This window comes from Enoplosus armatus, chromosome 2, assembly GCF_043641665.1.
Source record: "Enoplosus armatus isolate fEnoArm2 chromosome 2, fEnoArm2.hap1, whole genome shotgun sequence".
Lineage (NCBI taxonomy): Eukaryota > Metazoa > Chordata > Actinopteri > Centrarchiformes > Enoplosidae > Enoplosus > Enoplosus armatus.
In genome coordinates, this window is record NC_092181.1 from 23,814,984 (window position 1) to 23,833,314 (window position 18,331).

An 18,331-nucleotide genomic window follows, 5' to 3' on the forward strand; every position below is an offset into this window, starting at 1 on the left:
TAGAAGATGTCATAATTCATACATTTCCTGTGAATGTTTTAACATGAATTGAAGCCCCAGACCTTCAGCAAAATTAATTCTACACTTAATTGTAATGTAACTTACACTTCTCACAGAAATGTAGAAGAAGGCGCAGTTAAACTGGCGCCACCTAACTGAATCCTCTTTGTTGATGCTTTTCCTTTTTCTACAGGGTCATGAAAACATGTTCCCCTCTCCAGTGAGGTCAGCCATGTTGCAAGTTGTGTTTGATCGTGCAAACCTGACGGATAACTCTGTGGGTGATTCATACGTGTTGCTGTGGCTCCACAACCGACTGCGCCCCCTGCTGGTCAACCTGTCACCGCTCCATGTCGCACCGTTCTTCAGAATACTGTCTGGAAGAAACTGCAGTATCAAGCAGCAGGGGTAAGTGTAGCCACCTCATCTCTAAAGTTGCCTCTATGGGATTACTGTAGCCATACAGCAAAAACAAAAATGATTGATTGCTTCATTTATTTCATTTTTTAAATTTCAGAGTCGAAGAGCTGAATTCAACAATCTCATCTCTCAGTGAAGTTACACAGGAAGAAATCCACAACCACATCATTCAGGCTCTCAAAGGTAAAGAACGCAGACTGAAAGGAAACCAGTAACAGTTTTGGATGATAACACGTTACAAAATAATTAATGTAATAAGTCAGAATAGTCAGAATCAAAGTTTGTCTGACAGCCGACCTCCTTCACTCTCCCTCGTTCTAGGGCCGATACCTCTCCAGTGCTACGGTGACAACTACAACCACAGTTTCTACACTTTCTTGAAGCTCTCATTCACTGGATTCCAGTTCCCCAACCTGACCACCTTCCTGTCCCTCATGCCTCACGACAGGATGCATCAGGTGTGTGTCCAAAAATAATAGAGAGGATTGAAAGAAAGTTAGGGAGTGCTTGTGTTGAGGGATGTGAGGAGTAGATGAGGAGGAAGAGGAGGACTTATTTAATGTCTTCTTCTCCTCTAGCTGGTGAACTCCATGCCTCCATCAGCTCTTGGGGATTTCCTTCGTCGTCCTGACGTTGTCGACAGCGATGCAGAGCTCTGTGTGATCTATAGCAACTACGTCCAGACACCGATGTTCCTGGAGACTGTATGTACCACACACACACACACACACACACACACACAAACAAAGAAATGCGCACACGTTGTTGATATAACAACATTATTGTGTATATTCACTACAGGAGTTTCTCCCGGTGGTGGTGCGGCGGCCCACGCTGCCTTGTGTCTGGCCCATGGCTCTCAGCAGCTCCCAGAGGTCAGAGGTCAACGCCTGGTTTGACCGACGCCTCCACAACTACATGGTCTTCCTCACAAAGAGTCTGATCAGCCCCAATACCACACACAACGCCTCCTGCCTGGCCTTCCAAAAGCTGTATGTGTGGTTTTCACAACTCTACATGCTCATTTTGTGAAACATGTATAGCTTTTTTTTAATATCATGTCACTTTTTTAATGTTTTCAAATCATATGTTTTGTTTTCATTTTGTTTTTCAGCGTTTCAGTTCTTGGGGAATACAACTACACTAACGCAGACTTTATGAGACAAGATATGTTCATCACCATCAGGGCCTACCTCACCTCAGGTCAGTCCTCACTGACACACACCTAACAGTCTGTAGGTCTTTAACCTTGTGGCCGACTTAGCGACTTTCTCGCTAGACTTGGTACAGTAGCACATTCAGTCGACCAATCAGCAGCCAGACAGAAACGTGAATGGGCTACAAATGTGCGTACCTAACGACAAATCTCCAGTGATGGACCGTAACTAAGTACAAGTACTGTACTCACACAATTTCGAGGTAAAAGTTTTAACACAGGACTTTTAGTTGTAACAGAGTATTTCTACACTGTGATACTCCCACTTTGACCAATCACTGATCCCCGTTGTTTGTCCTAGTCTCCTTTGTATTTTGTTCTAAATACAAGAGTGAGTTCACTCCAGTGTCTGGATCCTCTCTATTAATGACGCTTCAGTTCTACAGTCGATTCAATTCGGATAACATCCAACTTGGTGGCGTACTGTGTTGCATGTAGGGCAGGTAATAGTAGAGGTCTGTTGCTTTACAGTACTAAGACCAGTGTCTCCAAATTAACGTTGTAATTCAGAGTCATCAGGAGAACAAAATGGTCCACGCTGAAAAGAGTCTCAGTCAGTCTCACAATATTTCAAAATGTTTTCTTTATTTGGTCTTTATTTATCTCTCTGGCTTCCTCCATGTAAGTATTTGTAATTTGTTGTTATAGCGACGGCGCCAAGGTGTTACAATCCCAGCGACCCAGAACTAAACTCCACAGCCTGGTTTGCTGAGTACATCGGCCCTTTCATGCCTTTCCTCACTCTGGAGGATCTTGAGACGTTTGGCTCTACACAGGTACTGAACCTAGATTGGGAAATCTTAAACTACAGCTCAGGATTTGTTCACTGAGATTGAAATTAAGAAAGAAATAGTTGGAGAGAGATTGATTAAAGATTGTACAGACCACCTTTTTCCTCTCTCCTCTCGCAGGTTATCCAGGTGTTCACAGTGAACCCTCTGAACATCGCCCTCCTCAATCACTCCACCTTATCTCTCAACTTCACCAACTACTACACTGAGCTTGTTTATCAACAGGACAGCAACTTCAACCCCTTACTGTGAGTCTTCCAGTCGCAATCTCTTCACACATCATCACAAATACATATGTGATGGATACTAAACTATCTGCGTGTAAACCGATTCTTCTCTCTCTCTACAGACTTCCTCTGTTCTGTCGGTGTGTCGTTCCTGGTGCAGCATTCAGCCAGCTGACTGCAGAAGAAAGTATGATAGTTCTGTACAACCTGACCACTCTCTGTACAGGCCTGGACCCACAGGTAATAAACACACAAACAGACGGGTGACAATGAGAAACATAACGAATGCGCAGGCAGGGCATGAGGTATCACTGAATGGTTTGATGAGTATTAAAATTACGTGAATATCGCTATATCTCAACGCAACTGAACACCTCTCGGTGGTTTTGGACCCTCGTGATTGACAGATCTCCACCAAAACACCAAAATTAGTTTTGGATGAATGTTGTTCATCCCTCTAATATTGTTCTGGAGGCTCGAGGTGGGCCAACACCTTCCTAAGACACTTTATGTTTGATTTTTTTTATTTTATTTGTCACCTAAATAAGGTCTATAAGGGTTACAATAACTAGTTCCAAAATACCGGGATCCACCAAGTTCTTATGCTAACGAATCTCTTGTCGAATCTTTTCTCTCGTCACTTTTCTTTTCAGCAATAAGCAATGAACTAAACTTCCTAAAATAAGCTCAAATGACAACGTTTGGCTGTTGTTGTTTCTGTAGTTCAGCAAACAGAGAACTAATAATCACAATAAGATGATCGACTTCATAGTTCTGAATCAAGACCTTCAGTATTTGGATTGGATCAAGTAGCGTTTCAAAAATAAGGTTTATTAGTGTGCTACATCTACTCTCTTGTTTCAGTCAGTCATTTGATGTCATATCTTATGTGCTCAGTTCATTAATTCAGTAAAATCCTTGACCCACCATAAAAGTATAAAGTTGTTTCCTATAAAAAAGAACTTTAATGCCAGGCACTACACCAAACATGCTGTCAGTGGTCACTGGTGGGAACCTGGTGAGGATGAATTTCAGCACGTTACACCCTTCAGTGAAAGTCCTCATTGTTAAAAAGTAATGTTTTGGTTCCTCTGGGTACATAATTGGGCTTCAGAAGGCATGAATGTTAGGGGTACAAGATGGAGTAAAGATGCTACGTTGTACCTTTTATAGGGAACTGCCCCAAGAACAAGGCTCTGTACAAAATACAATCACTGCTCTACTTTACACAAAAATATACCTGCGACTGACAATGTTTTTCATTTTTCCTCTGTAGGTTTCTGCAGCTTTGGCGGGTAACCTTGGTGACAACATTGACGCCACGGCCATTTCTGCCCTCGGCAACGAAAGCACCGGCATGTCCACTGGTCAGATCTTGATGATAAAGCCTCAGGACCTACTTGCTGCCCTCAGCGTTCTCAGCAGCGTGAATGGCTGGAATGAAGGTCAGGCCAAGGCCATTATCGTGTCTCTGATGTCAACTGGGATGATGCAGGTAACTGCTGTCTGTCAGTCTGTCTGTCAGGGTTGAGGTTGTGTCTGTGAGCACACCAGTCACAATAAACCTGTCTCCGTCCCACCAGATCAACAGCGCGTCGTCGTTGTTCATGCTGGGCTCTCTTGTTGTGGGTGTTCCTGCGGCAACGTTCAGCAGCATCAGCAGCTCCCAGCTGCTTACTGCATCCAAAGATCCTTCATTTCTGGTACACTTGATGTCCGCTCCACAGATCGTCCAGCAGGTCTTTGTTACTCAGGTACGACTGCTTCATTTCTATAACAGGATTTTATTTATATGGTCCAAAATCTAAATTTGCTCAGAGGATATTTCAATTCGTACATCATATAACATCCTCTATCCATAGACTCTGAACCGTCAGATCCACAAGTGTTTAGTTTTTTGCTATTTCCACACAAACACAAGGCAATCAGGTAGGGTGAAGGGAAATTAACTACATGCCATAGTCAGGAACAGGCTAACAAGTGAGACAGGTGAGCAGGTCAGGAACAGGAAACAGTTCAAAATACAGGAACGGGTACAGGTGGCTGATGCAAAGGCTATGAGTAACATAACAACAATGACAGTCTGGGAATGTGGCTGACGGGAACAGAGAGGCAGAATGGGAAACACAGCACTGAGGCAGACGTTGTGACAACGATCAACGATCAGTGATGCTGTGTGTGGTCAGAGGTGAGACAGACTCTCAACCAGAGAGGACAGTGAAACACACATTTAACTTACTTCCCACATCCCCACCCAGATCGTATCCATGAACAGCAACAGTGAGACGATCATAGAGAACGTTCCAGACGAACTGGCCGCGGAGATCCCTCGTGCTCTGCTGCTCAGCTTCTCAAACACCAGCAGCGTTATCACCACGCTCAACAAGAAGAAATGGAAACAGCAGCAGGTAGGGGGATGCAACACTGAGACACCCGCGCTTGTACTGAACGCACCTGCTGGACAGTCTGTGATGACACACTGTGTGTTTATTTTTTTAGGTCGAGTTGTTCTTTAGTGTCATAGCTGTGGAAAGTGCGACCGCAGTGCTGGGAAGTCCAAACAAGTGAGTTTTGAAGAAGTTTTCAATAAAGCAAGAGTTTACACAAAATACCCAATCAGGAGATTGCAGTTGGGTTTCAAAATGTGCATAAGACAGAGTGTGTGTGTGTGTGTGTGTGTGTGTGTGTGTGTGTATGTGTGTGTGTGTGTGTGTGTAGTTTGTCATCCTCAGTCCTGCAAGGGTTCACATGCACCGGAGTGAGGACCATTCAAAAGGTGCAGATCAAGAAGCTGATCAAAGCCTGTCGGAGGAAAGGCAGGAACAAGGTCACGCTGGTGGAGACTCAGGTGAGAGAGGGTGTGTGAGTGTGTGTGAAGCAGGTCATCACTACATTTCTTGATAAAGTCATTGAAATGCAGCTGAAACAAGCTTATACTTTATGTGTGCCTAGATATTTAAAAATGTTCACTTTTTTAACCAAATGTATGTATAAAAGTTTCACCTGAAAATCACCAACAACATGTTGTTAATGTCACACATCTTTTTGAATAGTGTGAGAAGTCTGTTATGATCTTCATGGAATCTCAACCCCTTTTTTAATTTTATACAATAAAGGAGATAAAAACAGAACTGATGACAGGTTTTGCTCTCAACAGTTGACCTGCATGTACAACTACATCAAAGGAGACTCAGATGCCACCAGCTTCAACTTCTATCCTCCTGATATGCTGCTGTACTATGAGTGAGTTTAGAATGATTTGTGTTGGACTAAAGTTAAAAACTTTCAGAACAGATAGCGTTAGTTGCTGTCTCCCTGTGTCTCCACAGTTACTCCCTGGTGCCACAGGCCACGTGCAGGTCCTATTTTGAACAGCTGGCAGATGCAGACTTCTCCGTCTTCTCCTCCGCCCTCAGCTACAAACTGACCGCTCTGTTTGCTAACGCCAGGAGCTGCCTGGTGAGTCCCCGAACAACGAACAATACATACATCTCAAATGGCCATCTATACTAAAGAAGCCCATTAAACTAAATTTAAACTGGCTTTCTCAGGAATTGCCTAGTGTTGAATTAAGTGAACGAATTTCCTGAAGGAAGATTAAAGTCACTCCAGGACTAAATAAATTAAATCTCCAAGGATTTCCTGCTGATTATTGTGGTCTGTCAGTGGATTATTTGGATATTTTCAATGAAGACTGAAGAGCAATCCACCAAACGCCAACAAGAACACAGCCAATCCACTTAATGATGTTGATAAAATCGATGTCCAAGACAATTTCTCCATGTAAAAAGGGATTATTTCCCTGACTTTTACCATCTGTTTCAATATCTGTTTTGTGTGTTGTTGTGTGTTTCTGTATGTGTTTCCTCTTTCTTCTTGTGCTCCAATCTGATCTTTTATTTGGCATAGGAAGCTAAAATTAATCTCAAATGAGTCCAGGACAGGACTGATCGAAATTCAAGATTTGCTCCAGAAAGCTACTTTTTAAAACAAGATTTCTAGATTATATTCTATTATTATTCTATTAATGTGCTAGATTAAGACTGAACTCCTGATTTAAACTGTACCCTGACCATTAGCGCATAAACTATTAAAAGTACATATCAAATAAATGTTGAATTAGTGTACAGCGCAGTGTAAAAGCACAACTTTGAGAGTCAAATGTAAATCTAACTCAATTCAGACGCTTAGTACTTACTTAGTACTACGTTCCTATAATATTCCAATCTGTAATTAACTTCTGTTCTTAATCCTATTATTTTCTAAGGGTATAACAAACACAAGTTTGACTGAGGATAATATAGCAGTAATGGGAAACATGTGCTGCACTCTGGATTCGTCCTACATCGAGAACTCGGACCCGTCCATCTTGGAAAAACTCAAGAACTGCCCAGAACTCACCGGCGCTCAAGCGGCTGCTGTTGAAGCTCTGCTGCAGAGCGGGAAAACACAGTACGGGTACGTCAGCAGCAGCAATACATCTATTATCAGATGGTAAAAAATCACAAAACCTCTTTATTATATGTCCTCGTAGTATCAGCAGATTTATTTCTTACCAGCAACATTTGGTGTCCTCTGAAATATCTTCTGTTTCTTTCCAAAAAAGATAAAAACAGAAAACAATTCTAAAAACAAACAGTTAAAACATAGGTGTTTGTTTCACTTTCAGTTTGATACGCTGTTTTTACATTGTGTGTTTCTCGATAACCAGAGCTCCATCAACATGGAATGATCAGACTCTGAAGGACCTCGAGATGTTACCGCTGTATTTGACCTCAACCTTCTATGATAACTTTAACAAAGTGAGTAACGCATGAATACTTGCATCTAGCATTTAGCTCTTGATTGATGTTTATTGATGTTTGGGGGGTTTTTTTTGAACGTCTGTGTCTGTTTTGTTCCTGTGAGCAGAAAACGAAGCGGAAGTTTTTGAAGAACTTCCTGAAAGTTATCAGGAGCGACGGGGTGGACAGACAGAAGAGGAGGAGGCTGAAGAAAGAAATAAGAAAGTCCAATAAAAAGAAGTCAAAGAGATCGATTGGTGAGTCTCCCTCCTTTATCTGCTCTGCTCATTTTTTCCACATGAATTTTCTATTATACACATTTTCTTTCTTGCATTTTAGAAAATGAGTGCACTGTAGGAAATATCACCCAGGTGACCATCAGCGATGAAACGTTCCCCTTCGACTATGACGATATAACCCAGTTCAACTGCTGCCTCAGTGCCACCACTGTTAAAGACAACTTGGATTCCATCACTGCGAAGGTGGACCAGGAGGAATACCTCCAGATTGTTCTCAGCAAGCTGAGAGAGGTAGGTGACGGGGGCCACTGGAGATGTGGTTTGTAAATGCCTTTTCTTATTGGCTGTGGTGCTGCTTAAGTCCATTTATTAATAGAGAAAAGAGCAAATGTCGACCAAAGTGCTTTACCGAGAGATAAAAACGCAAATATAATAATGAAAATCAATGAAGCCAACAGAGTGTGACCAGTCCAGTGAGTTTGGTGCTGGGGTTATTTGTGTAACCACCACCAACAACCAAAAAAAAGAACACAACAAATTGAATTTAATCTGGACATTCAAATTAAAGACTTTTGATCATCAACGTTAGCCACGATGAAGCTGGTAGTCTGAGTCTGAGGGACAGCTGCAGGGGAGAAGAGGGAGGACATGAGATGAAGAGCTCTTCTTTTTGAGCGAAATGTTTAAATGACATTATCATTGTCCACCATATTTATTTTTGTCCGTCCCCTTAAAAGTTAAACAGGATGCTACCTATTGCTGTTTGCATTGAAAGTATTTGATGAAGATGTATTGTAGTTTAAAAAGCTTAAACTTTAAATGGAGTCTGGTCTGGGCAGTAAGAAATTATGATTCTAAACTGTTTCTAAGATGTCCATATATAAATGGATTATATAATATATGATAACACATGCTGAAACTTAAAATACATAATAGTGCATCAGGGCATTGATTTTGAATGTTAAGCATGAAAATCAGTTTGAGAAAATATCTGCCGTGCAAACACTGTTTACACTGTTAACTCTGTAGTTTAACTTTATTTTAACTACTTTGAGTGACTCTGACACATAAATCAGCAACTAATCTGTGTTCTCTCTACAATTTTCTCTTCCCTTTTTGTTTCTAACTACAGTTAAAACTCCACAGTGAACTTTAAACAAATGAACTGACTCTGATTCTCTGCTGGGTGATAATGTCTTCCTATTGATTCTCACATATTTACAGGCTTATGCTGCCGACTCTACCATCCCAGAGAGTCAGGTTCAGCTCTTAGGCCCAGCGTCCCGTGTGGCCACTATGGAAGACATCAACATGTGGAGTATCACTCAGGTCGACACACTCTCAGCTTTGATGGACTCGTCTAACGGGCAGTGGGACCAGAGTCTGGTGAGCTAACGAGTAAAGTGTGTTGTGTATGTGCGCGTGTATGCTTGTGTGTTCTCATGACCGGACGTTTCTTCTCGTCCAGGCTAAGGCCGTCATCTCTAAGTATCTGAGTAAGGACGGGAACAAACTGGGCAGTGCTGAGCTCAACGCCATCGGAGGAGCCAACCTGTGCTCTGTGGACGCCGACGTTTTGAAGAACATTTCCCAACAAAGCCTCAAGTAAGACCTTGGAGTCGGACTGTGAACTCATGGTTTCATGGCCGTTCATATATGGAAGGAGCAAGGGCCGTAGGTTTGGTTTCAAAGTGGAGGTCAAGGCCCTCAAACTATATAAATTATAATTCCTGCAATTATGTCAGTCTAGAAAATAAAACTTGATGATTATTATTGTGCTTTCATAATGATAGTATAACAAAACATGAGAATTCCTAGGAAAATTGAAGTATGCTGTTATACCCCACACTTAGGCGGCCTTATGGGGCGAACAAACCCCCCACCACTGACCCACTCAACCACAGAGGAACACCTTTGAAACAACCAGAGTCATGGGACTTATTAACATAAAGACATACAAACAACCAAGATACTAAAAATCAAGACTACCAAAAGGCACAAAGTCAAAACACAAACTCCCAGGCTGAGAGGCAGCAAGACCAGCCGTCCCCATGCCAGAAGCCACTCCCTTCTGATGCTGGCATAGGATCTTTTAACCGCTTCCTTCCCAGGCCAGGTGCACCTCATTGAGGGATCAGATGTAGCACACCTGAGCAGAGATAAAGAGGGCAGAGGAGGAAAAAGGACAGGACAGTATAGGGAACACAATCAGCTGTAAGAATACACTATCCCTGCTCAAAATAACCTTTGGTTTCATCTGTAGATAAGACTTAAAAAGAGCACTTATCTCATCTTTATGCTCAATTCTAGTGTCTTAAGGAGAATATGTACTGAAAATCAAAATGTAGATTCATCTAAAAACATGCAGAGGAGGGGCAGCAGAGTGTCTGCAGGTCGTGCTGTGAGGGTAGGGCAGCCTGTACGGAGCCTGTCAGGGCCATAACTCACTAATCCCTCATTTCAACTTCATTTAAACTCACAGTACTAAATGAAGACAAATCAGTCCCTCTTTTTATGAACTCCTCTCTCATCTGGATTCTGGCAGCTGGATAGTCGACCTAAAAAAAATCTCCCAAATTATTTTACAAAATAATTATTTTATAATTTTGGTTATTTTTCAAAAACAGATGCAAAACTAATACAGTTATGACACATTTCTTTAATATAATATAAAATATAAAAAATATAATATCACCCTCAATCAGAACTCCCTTAAACTTTTATTAGCAACCTCTCAACCCAACATTCCTCGAGCAGGCAAAATGTAATAGGGATGATCTCACTCATATGAATGTGATTAAGGGTTTAAGGGGACTCTGGTTCCAGTGTGTGGGTACTTGTCTGTTGTACTCTTGTTGATATTTCCTGTCTCTCACTCTGTGTATTTGTGTCCCCTGCAGAGACGCCGACGCCCTGACTGTGTCCAACTGCACCACGGAGAAGAAGAAAGAACTGTTCAACATCGCCAAACAAGCATTTGCCACAAACACCCGCTCAACTGTCTCTGCTTCCTCCTACCAGCTCGCACGTTCTTACATCGGTAGGCAAACAGACCCACACACACACACACACACACACATCCTGCATGCAGAAAATAAACTTGAATACAAACAGGTGACAGTGAACTCACTCTTCATTTCTTTCCTGGCCTGCAGGGGGTGCAGATTTAAACTATATCCGAAGTTTGACAACCTCCAATATCAACATGGACATGCCCACCTTCACCAGTCTGGATGAGAACGTTGTACTGGTCAGTTGTGTGTGTGTGTGTGTGTGTGTGTGTGTGTTTGGCAGTCTTTGTAATTGTGTTTTTTTATATTTTAGCAGTGTTGTTGGGAGGCAGAAGTCTTTGTAAGGTACATTGTTTATGAGAGGTGTTAAGAGAACGTACTCTGTTTCAGATTAAAAAATAAGTTAAAGGATAGGATGAGAATTTTTCAAGTCTGTCTTAAAACAATAGTCAGATGTACATATGTCCAGTTTTTGCTGTAATCATTCCTCCTGTTCATACTGGTCATTCAGTGATTCCCTCCCTACATGCTGCCAATGTAAGTGATGATGGACAAAATCCACTCTGTCAAAAGTATAATCCAAAATGTATCTGAAGTTAACACGAGGCTTCAGTCGTCAGACAAATCAAGTGGTTTTCTTCCAAAGTCTTTTTAGTTCTAAATTCTCTCTTTGGAAGCATGTTAATTACCAGTATGAACAGGAGGTAAGATTACAGTTTTAATGTACATGTGGGTACCTGACTATTGTTTTAAGGCAAAACAATAAAAAATAAACAATTGTGAACGTATCTTTTAAATAAGTGTGTGTTCATTTGCACATGAATATAACACTTCCTCTCTCCTCTCCCTAGAACCTGACTGTTAATGAAGTTCAAGGTCTTCTTGGCACCAACCTGCCAGATTTGAAGACCTACGAAAACCAAACGCTGGTACAGAACTGGATCAGCAGGCAGTCCCAGTCACAGCTTGACACGCTGGGAGTGGGGCTTGTGGGAGGCAAGGCTGATTCGACCACTTCCACCAGCTCTCCAACCAACACTGTCACTGGCAGCTCGTCATCATCCTCACCATCTGGGTCTGGATCCAGCGGCTCCACGGCAGGATCTTCTACCACCGCCGGTGAGTACTGAAAAAGCGGATGATGTGAAACACAACAAAAACAGCACAAATAACTACAATGGACAAAGAACTAGTAAAGACAATTAAAGGAGACGTAAAAACATCAGATAATAAAGCTTTAAAATCACCACGGGGAATGAACAAATCTAGCTTGAGATCAGTTTGCAGCTCATTACATTTAATAGGTGCATAATACCTCAAACTAGTTTTGCCAAGATTAGTTTATTACTTATGAAATATATTAGTAGTTATTGGAGTTACTGGGGTCAATTAGCAGGCATTGATTGAGACAGGACGCATACAAAAGTTTTCTAAATAAAATGGGAAACTGCTTTTACATTCAATATATTGGAAATTGGATGTATCAGTCTAAATATAGGAAGAACATACAGTGTTACTGATCTCTAAAGTGAGTTTGTCTTGTTTTAGGTAACGATGGCGACCGCATCCGAGCAGACGCCGGCTTCTCCTTCCTTGTTCTCTTCGCGCTCCTCATCGCTTCTCAGCACATCCTTGTATGAAGAAACACATGGCTGATTATTGTAATTGATAAATATATATCCACTAATAGAAAGAAATACAGTAGCTGCATGCTACACTGAATTGCTTACTATGAAGAAACTATTTCATGTGCAATAACAATACAGTAGATGTGAATAATGTATTCTTGATTAACTGATCCTTCAGTAGCGAGTATGAATGCTCTGAAACTTTTTCATACATAACTGTTAGGCTCATATATTTACTTTATGTTTTTTTCTGGTGGCTCAGTTGGTTTAATTGTTAAAATGAAGGCTTAACAGAAATATTAAGGTGACAGTTTCTGCTGTATTTGTGTTGCTGTAATCCCGTGTCCATTTTGAGATAGCACTTTCTTTAGGCAGGCTTACCTTAAACATGGTCGGCATGCCTGGAGATGTATGAGATCAATAATAAATGCACTTTGTATTTCGTTGCACAAGCATCAAAGCTCATCTCTTTATTAATATTCAAGGGTTTGAAGGGAATACGTTGTCACAGAGGGTCACAGCATTTCATCCATTCAGCATCCCCTAACCCAATAAAACCAACACCAACAACAAATTTAGTGACAAAATCATCATGAATACATAAGTAAGTCTGAGCTTTAAGTGAGTGAACACCATCTGTTTCTCCAGTCTGACTTCGTAAAACTCATAAAGCAGTGAATAACAACCAAATAAGAGACATGAGCAGACATATAACAGTGTCAGAGGCAACTTTTATTGCAGCCATTTTTTGAATTCAACAGTGGTTCATTCAGGAGGAAACTCCTGTCGGTAGTCTGGTGTACTGACGGATGTGTTGGAAGTGAATTAACATTCGATTAATCTGCCCATTATTTTCTTGATTCATCATTTTGTCTGTAAAATTTGTAATATAAAATAGTGAAAAATGTGCCAGAGCCTGAGGAGACGTCTTCAAACGTCATGTTTTGTCTGACCAACAGTCCAAAAATCTATTCAGTTTACTATCTTGTAAAGAAACACATACAATTATCACATTTAAAAAGCGTGAAACCAGCAAATGTTTTCAAATATTTTGTTTAAAAGGATTACTAAAACGATAATTTGATTGTCAAAACAGTTGCCAGTTAATCGACTGATCATCTAATCGTTGCAGCTCTAATATCAGTTACAAGCGTTTATACACGCCAAGTACAGTCTTGCAGGTTGGACAGGTGTGCTTTGCATCTTTCAGCCGGTCCACACAAAAGGGGATGAGGCAGCAACCTAAAACAAAGCTGGAGAGGACAGCAGCTAATGTCAGGATCATCTGTTCATACAATATTTATCTAATCTAATTAAAAAAAATAAAGGCTAGGTAAGGTTATTAGTCAATTAGTCACTGTGCCCTGTTATTTTTCAAGAAATTGTTACAGCTTTTAAATAATTGTTCTTACATCATGTGGTTTTAGAGCCTGTGCCGCTAGCATGACCTGTAGACTTTTCACCTTCATGAATGTTATAACGGAGCGTATGCCGCTTCCCTCCTCCTTACCCACAGAAGAAGAGTCCCCCACAGAAGAGGTAGGTGAGCAAACCAGGGGAGTGGTCCACCTTGGAGAGTACTGTCTGATGGCACTTAGGACAGGCAACCTGAACTGGACTGTCTCCCAACGGGCCGACTGTCACTACACAAAATGAGGATTGAGAGGACCACAGAAGTGAGGAGATAGTGGTGAATAAAATGACAGTTTCAATAAAAATGCAGGGAATTAGATATCTGTTATTATGAGGAACAACCCGTTGGTCTAAAACTGTTGTAACTGGCCTCCTGCCAATCACAAACACACAGGAAAGACTCACCAACAGGCACTTGTGCGTTTGCCATTGTTCCTGCAAACAAGACACAAATCCATGACACACAAATCAAAGATTTAAATGTGTATCTTGATTTGTAATTCAATTATGATGATAACAAATGCATCTTCTTATTCAGCTGTCATCACTGAATGCCTCTATTTTAACATAATCATTTAAAACATATAAGAAATTAAAAAAACAAAGCCTCTATATATGAGGGATAAATTATACTTGTTCCATTTGGATTGGATTTTAGACCAGGTGGTTTTTGTTTGTGTTCCCCATATTTTATTCAAAACTCAACACTCACACATCTGTACGTCTTTTTTATCTTGTGTCTATCATTAAACGTCCATTTGTCACCAGTGTCGAGACTTACAGATTTGCAGTATATTAGGATTCAGTATCATTGCTTGGTTGTGCAAACAAGTTCACAACGTAACAAGGACAACCATCTAACAGATACTCACTAAAATCCTATAAATACCAACAATCAGTTTAACAAATGAACCGTAACTGTTTCAAATAAGGTAAATAAGTACTCACAGTATGTGTAGAGGAATGCTTGGCTGCAGAGAGGACAGTTTTCCCAGTGTGGGCTACACCTTCCCCGTCGACCTTGTTTACTTACCCAGAAGTCATAAGATTGTCTGTGCGAACTTCACTGACCCAACCCTTTATTAACAAACCCAATGAGCAAGGAAAACATTTTTTTATCTTAACAACAACCTTCCACAACTGTAGATTTCCTGTTTCCCACATCTGTGCATGAGAGCAACTCTCAGCTGGATGGTCTTACCTTTAACGTGGTTTTATCATAGTTATAATTTGGGTGCACATTTTAACTCTTTTGACTGTTCTTAACTACCTCTTTGTGCTTCATGGCATATAGGTGATAATGCTATATTGTCTTACTGTGTAAGTTGGTGTTCAATGCACACATGTAGATTTACAGGACTAAAGAGTAAAGTCAGTATGTAGTTCTAAATGTTTTTAAGAAGTGCAGCAAAGATGTAAAACTATGTGGTATATTGGAAAACATATAAAACATCTCTGTGGCTGAGAGACTTGCAGTGCATGAAACTAAAGAGAAATAACTTTCCATTCAGGCTGAAATTAACAGCACATGCTCCTGCTGATCCGAATTAGATCTGGCATTTAACTCTTCGCTGAACATAGAGGTACGGTTCATGGTGACACAGCAGCAATCCATTATCAGCCTACATGTCCTTTAAGGATAAGGTGTGCATTTTTCTGTATTTTTCTCTTATTGTCAACAACAGCACCAAACCCACTGGTTCCTACAGAGGACGCAAATCTTTTAAAAGAGGTCACAAATATGAAGTTTAATTTTTTAAAAAGGATGTATAATTTCCTAAAACAGTTGGGCTATGTAGTTTTTAGCAAATACTCTCAAACTAGAGTAAATTGTGCATTTGTTGGGAACTATTTTCAGCTACGTTAATGAAGGAACGTGTCACTCAGTAGGCCCCACAAGTGTGGCTCATTGATGTGATTTAAATCCAATTTTTCTCCTTTTGTTATGGCCATCAAATTAACTGTCAGTTACCCCTCTCATCAACCTTCTGCAGAAGCAGCAGCATCAGAATCAGAAATCAGAAACTGTTTATTGCCAAGTAACATACATTACAAGGAATTTGCTGTGGTCTGAAGGTGCTATTGTTTTGATAACAAATAAGTAGAATATAAAAGCTAAAATAACAATAAGAATAGAAATAAAAATAAAAATAAGATAAGATAAATAACAACAGTGCAGTGACCAGAATAAAGTAAAGTGTCCAGGTAAAGTGTCCAGTAGGGGGTGGGTGCGTTAATGTAACGCAGTGGGGACAGGGGTGATGTACGTTAATATAACGTATAGCTTGTGTTTGTGTTCTGGGGGGGGGGTGGGGGGGGGGGTCAGTGAGAGTTTGTCAGGTTGACTGCAGAGGGGAAGAAACTGTTTTTGTGGCGGGAGGTTTTGGTCCTGATGGACCGCAGCCTCCTGCCAGAGGGGAGGGGGTCGAACAGATGGTGTCCGGGGTGGGAGGGGTCGGCAGCGATCTTCCCTGCTCTCCTCAGGGTCCTGGAGGAGTACAGGTCCTGAAGAGATGGGAGGTTGCAGCCGATCACCCTCTCTGCAGAGCGGATGATACGCTGCAGTCTGCGTCTGTCCTTGGTGGAGGCAGCAGCGTACCAGACGGTGATGGAGGAGGTGAGGATGGACTCTATGATGGCGGTGTAGAAGTGAACCAGCACTTTTTGTGGCAGGTTAAACTTCCTCAGCTGCCTCAGGAAGTACATCCTCTGTTGGGCTTTCTTGATGAGGGAGCTGATGTTCAGCTCCCACCGGAGGTCCTGGCTGATGATGGAGCCCAGGAAACGGAAGGACTCGACAGTGTCCACTGGAGAGTCACACAGGGTGATGGGGGTGGGTGTCATCATCATCAGCTGATGAATCCACTGTACGCCACCTGCCCGGCAATAAATAATTAAGACCCAGATATTTTTCAGGAGTTATTGTAGATATCAAAGCTAAGTTAAGCTAAGGTAAGCGTTACAAAGAGTGAAAATTGGACCAGAAATACAAATACAAACACTTTGTGACATCAGGACAAAGGTGCTTATAAACAGTGGTGGAATGTGCATTGACTCAAGCACTGTACTTAAGTAAAATTTTGAGTGTTTCCATTTTATGCTACTTTATACTTCTACTTCACTACACATTTCAGCCAATATTGTACTTTTTATTCCACTACGTTTATTTGACATTAGTTACTAGTTACTTAAGATGAACTAATCCTTTATTAATCCCTCGTGGGGAAATTTGCATCGTTACAGCAGCATATAGGATAGTGCAATAGCAAGAGACATAAGTAGAAAAATCAAGATATAGATAAAAACAATAAAGACTTGCTACTAAAACTAAAAAACAACTATAATTTACAAATTTACAAAACAAGAGAAAGATAAGGGAATTATACTGCATTGCACATAGAGAGATGTAGATATTGCACCATTTGTTATACATTCATCTCTCTATGTGCAATACAGTATAATTCCCTTACTTAGCAGATTCAGATTATTAACACAAAATATAATCAACTAATAAATGAAGATGTATTATTAGAGGTTACGATACCCCGCAGTATATAAAGTAGTTCCTTGAAATGGAACTACAGCAAGTTGAGTAATTTTACTTTTGGTATTTTAAGTATGTTTTGATGCCAATACTTAACACTACAGTACTTTTACTATATGTGTAGGGAGACGCATGGTATTGTGTAAGAGTCCACCAACCAGGAAGAAGAGGAGCAATTGTCAAAAAGAAAACCAGCAGGAATTTGACAACATCGGTGATGTGATCAGAGCTCTAATTTGTATTGATTGCACTGATTTTGTATTTTTCACTATGATTAACACAAAACACACGGCTGCTTAATCCACAATCCCAGACACCAAGCACAATAAAAAACACAGCGGGACAATAAGATGAAAGATTTTTAATCAGTAAAAACAGGTGCAATATTTCACATGTAAACAAATTGCAGCATTGCATCCTTAATACCTGAATAGTTACATAGAAATAATATTTTAGTGACTCAATGATTCCTGTAAAAATAGATCAGTTTAACAAAAGAATTATATCCCCTTCAAATAAAGAAAATTCTTGCTAATTATTTCAAGTGCTCTTAGGCTCACCGACAGATTGTGAGCCGGTGCCACTTCTTCAGTATTAAATAAATCTCAGGTTCATTAGTAGCCCTCTCTCCCTGCAGCCAATTTCTACAAATGAGTCACTTACATTTCCAAATAGTGGCATTTATTAACCTTAGAGCGAGCCAGGCCTTTAACTCTAATATTTCTTGTCCTCCAGTTAATTCAAACTCAAAACTTCCTTGTTTACCGTTTGTCCTGATAAATTCAGTATAATTTCCACAGCACTAATTCCATCAGGGCAGCAAGAGTCATGTCATGTGTTTCGATCGATGAATGAAACTCAACACTTCCTGCCGCGTCCTTCACTATAGGTGGACTCTTAATGTGAAAAACATTAGGGTTTTGTGTTGAGTTTCATTGAGGGTATGAAAACATTATTTCTGTTAAAAAAAGAGAAACTAGGAGCAGCAGAGATGTGAGTATAACAGGACGTTGTTGTGCTGATGGAATTAGTGCTGTGGACATTATACATATGTGTCC

At 40.7% G+C, this 18,331-nt stretch overlaps 1 protein-coding gene across 1 annotated transcript; it reads left to right on the forward strand.

Moving 5' to 3' along the window:
• The first annotated feature begins 869 nt into the window (after window positions 1–869).
• Window positions 870–12,776, forward strand: LOC139292907 (mesothelin-like protein). Its single transcript, XM_070915312.1, has 24 exons — window positions 870–878; window positions 999–1,124; window positions 1,222–1,412; window positions 1,535–1,623; window positions 2,285–2,412; window positions 2,548–2,675; window positions 2,777–2,894; window positions 3,931–4,149; window positions 4,238–4,408; window positions 4,913–5,062; window positions 5,154–5,218; window positions 5,373–5,502; window positions 5,812–5,897; window positions 5,984–6,113; window positions 6,922–7,112; window positions 7,366–7,456; window positions 7,566–7,695; window positions 7,778–7,968; window positions 8,902–9,063; window positions 9,146–9,282; window positions 10,578–10,717; window positions 10,833–10,927; window positions 11,540–11,807; window positions 12,237–12,776. The coding sequence occupies exons 1-24, from the start codon at window positions 870–872 to the stop codon at window positions 12,326–12,328; spliced, it is 3,237 nt and encodes a 1,078-aa protein (XP_070771413.1). The 3' UTR covers window positions 12,329–12,776.
• The last annotated feature ends 5,555 nt before the right edge of the window (window positions 12,777–18,331 follow it).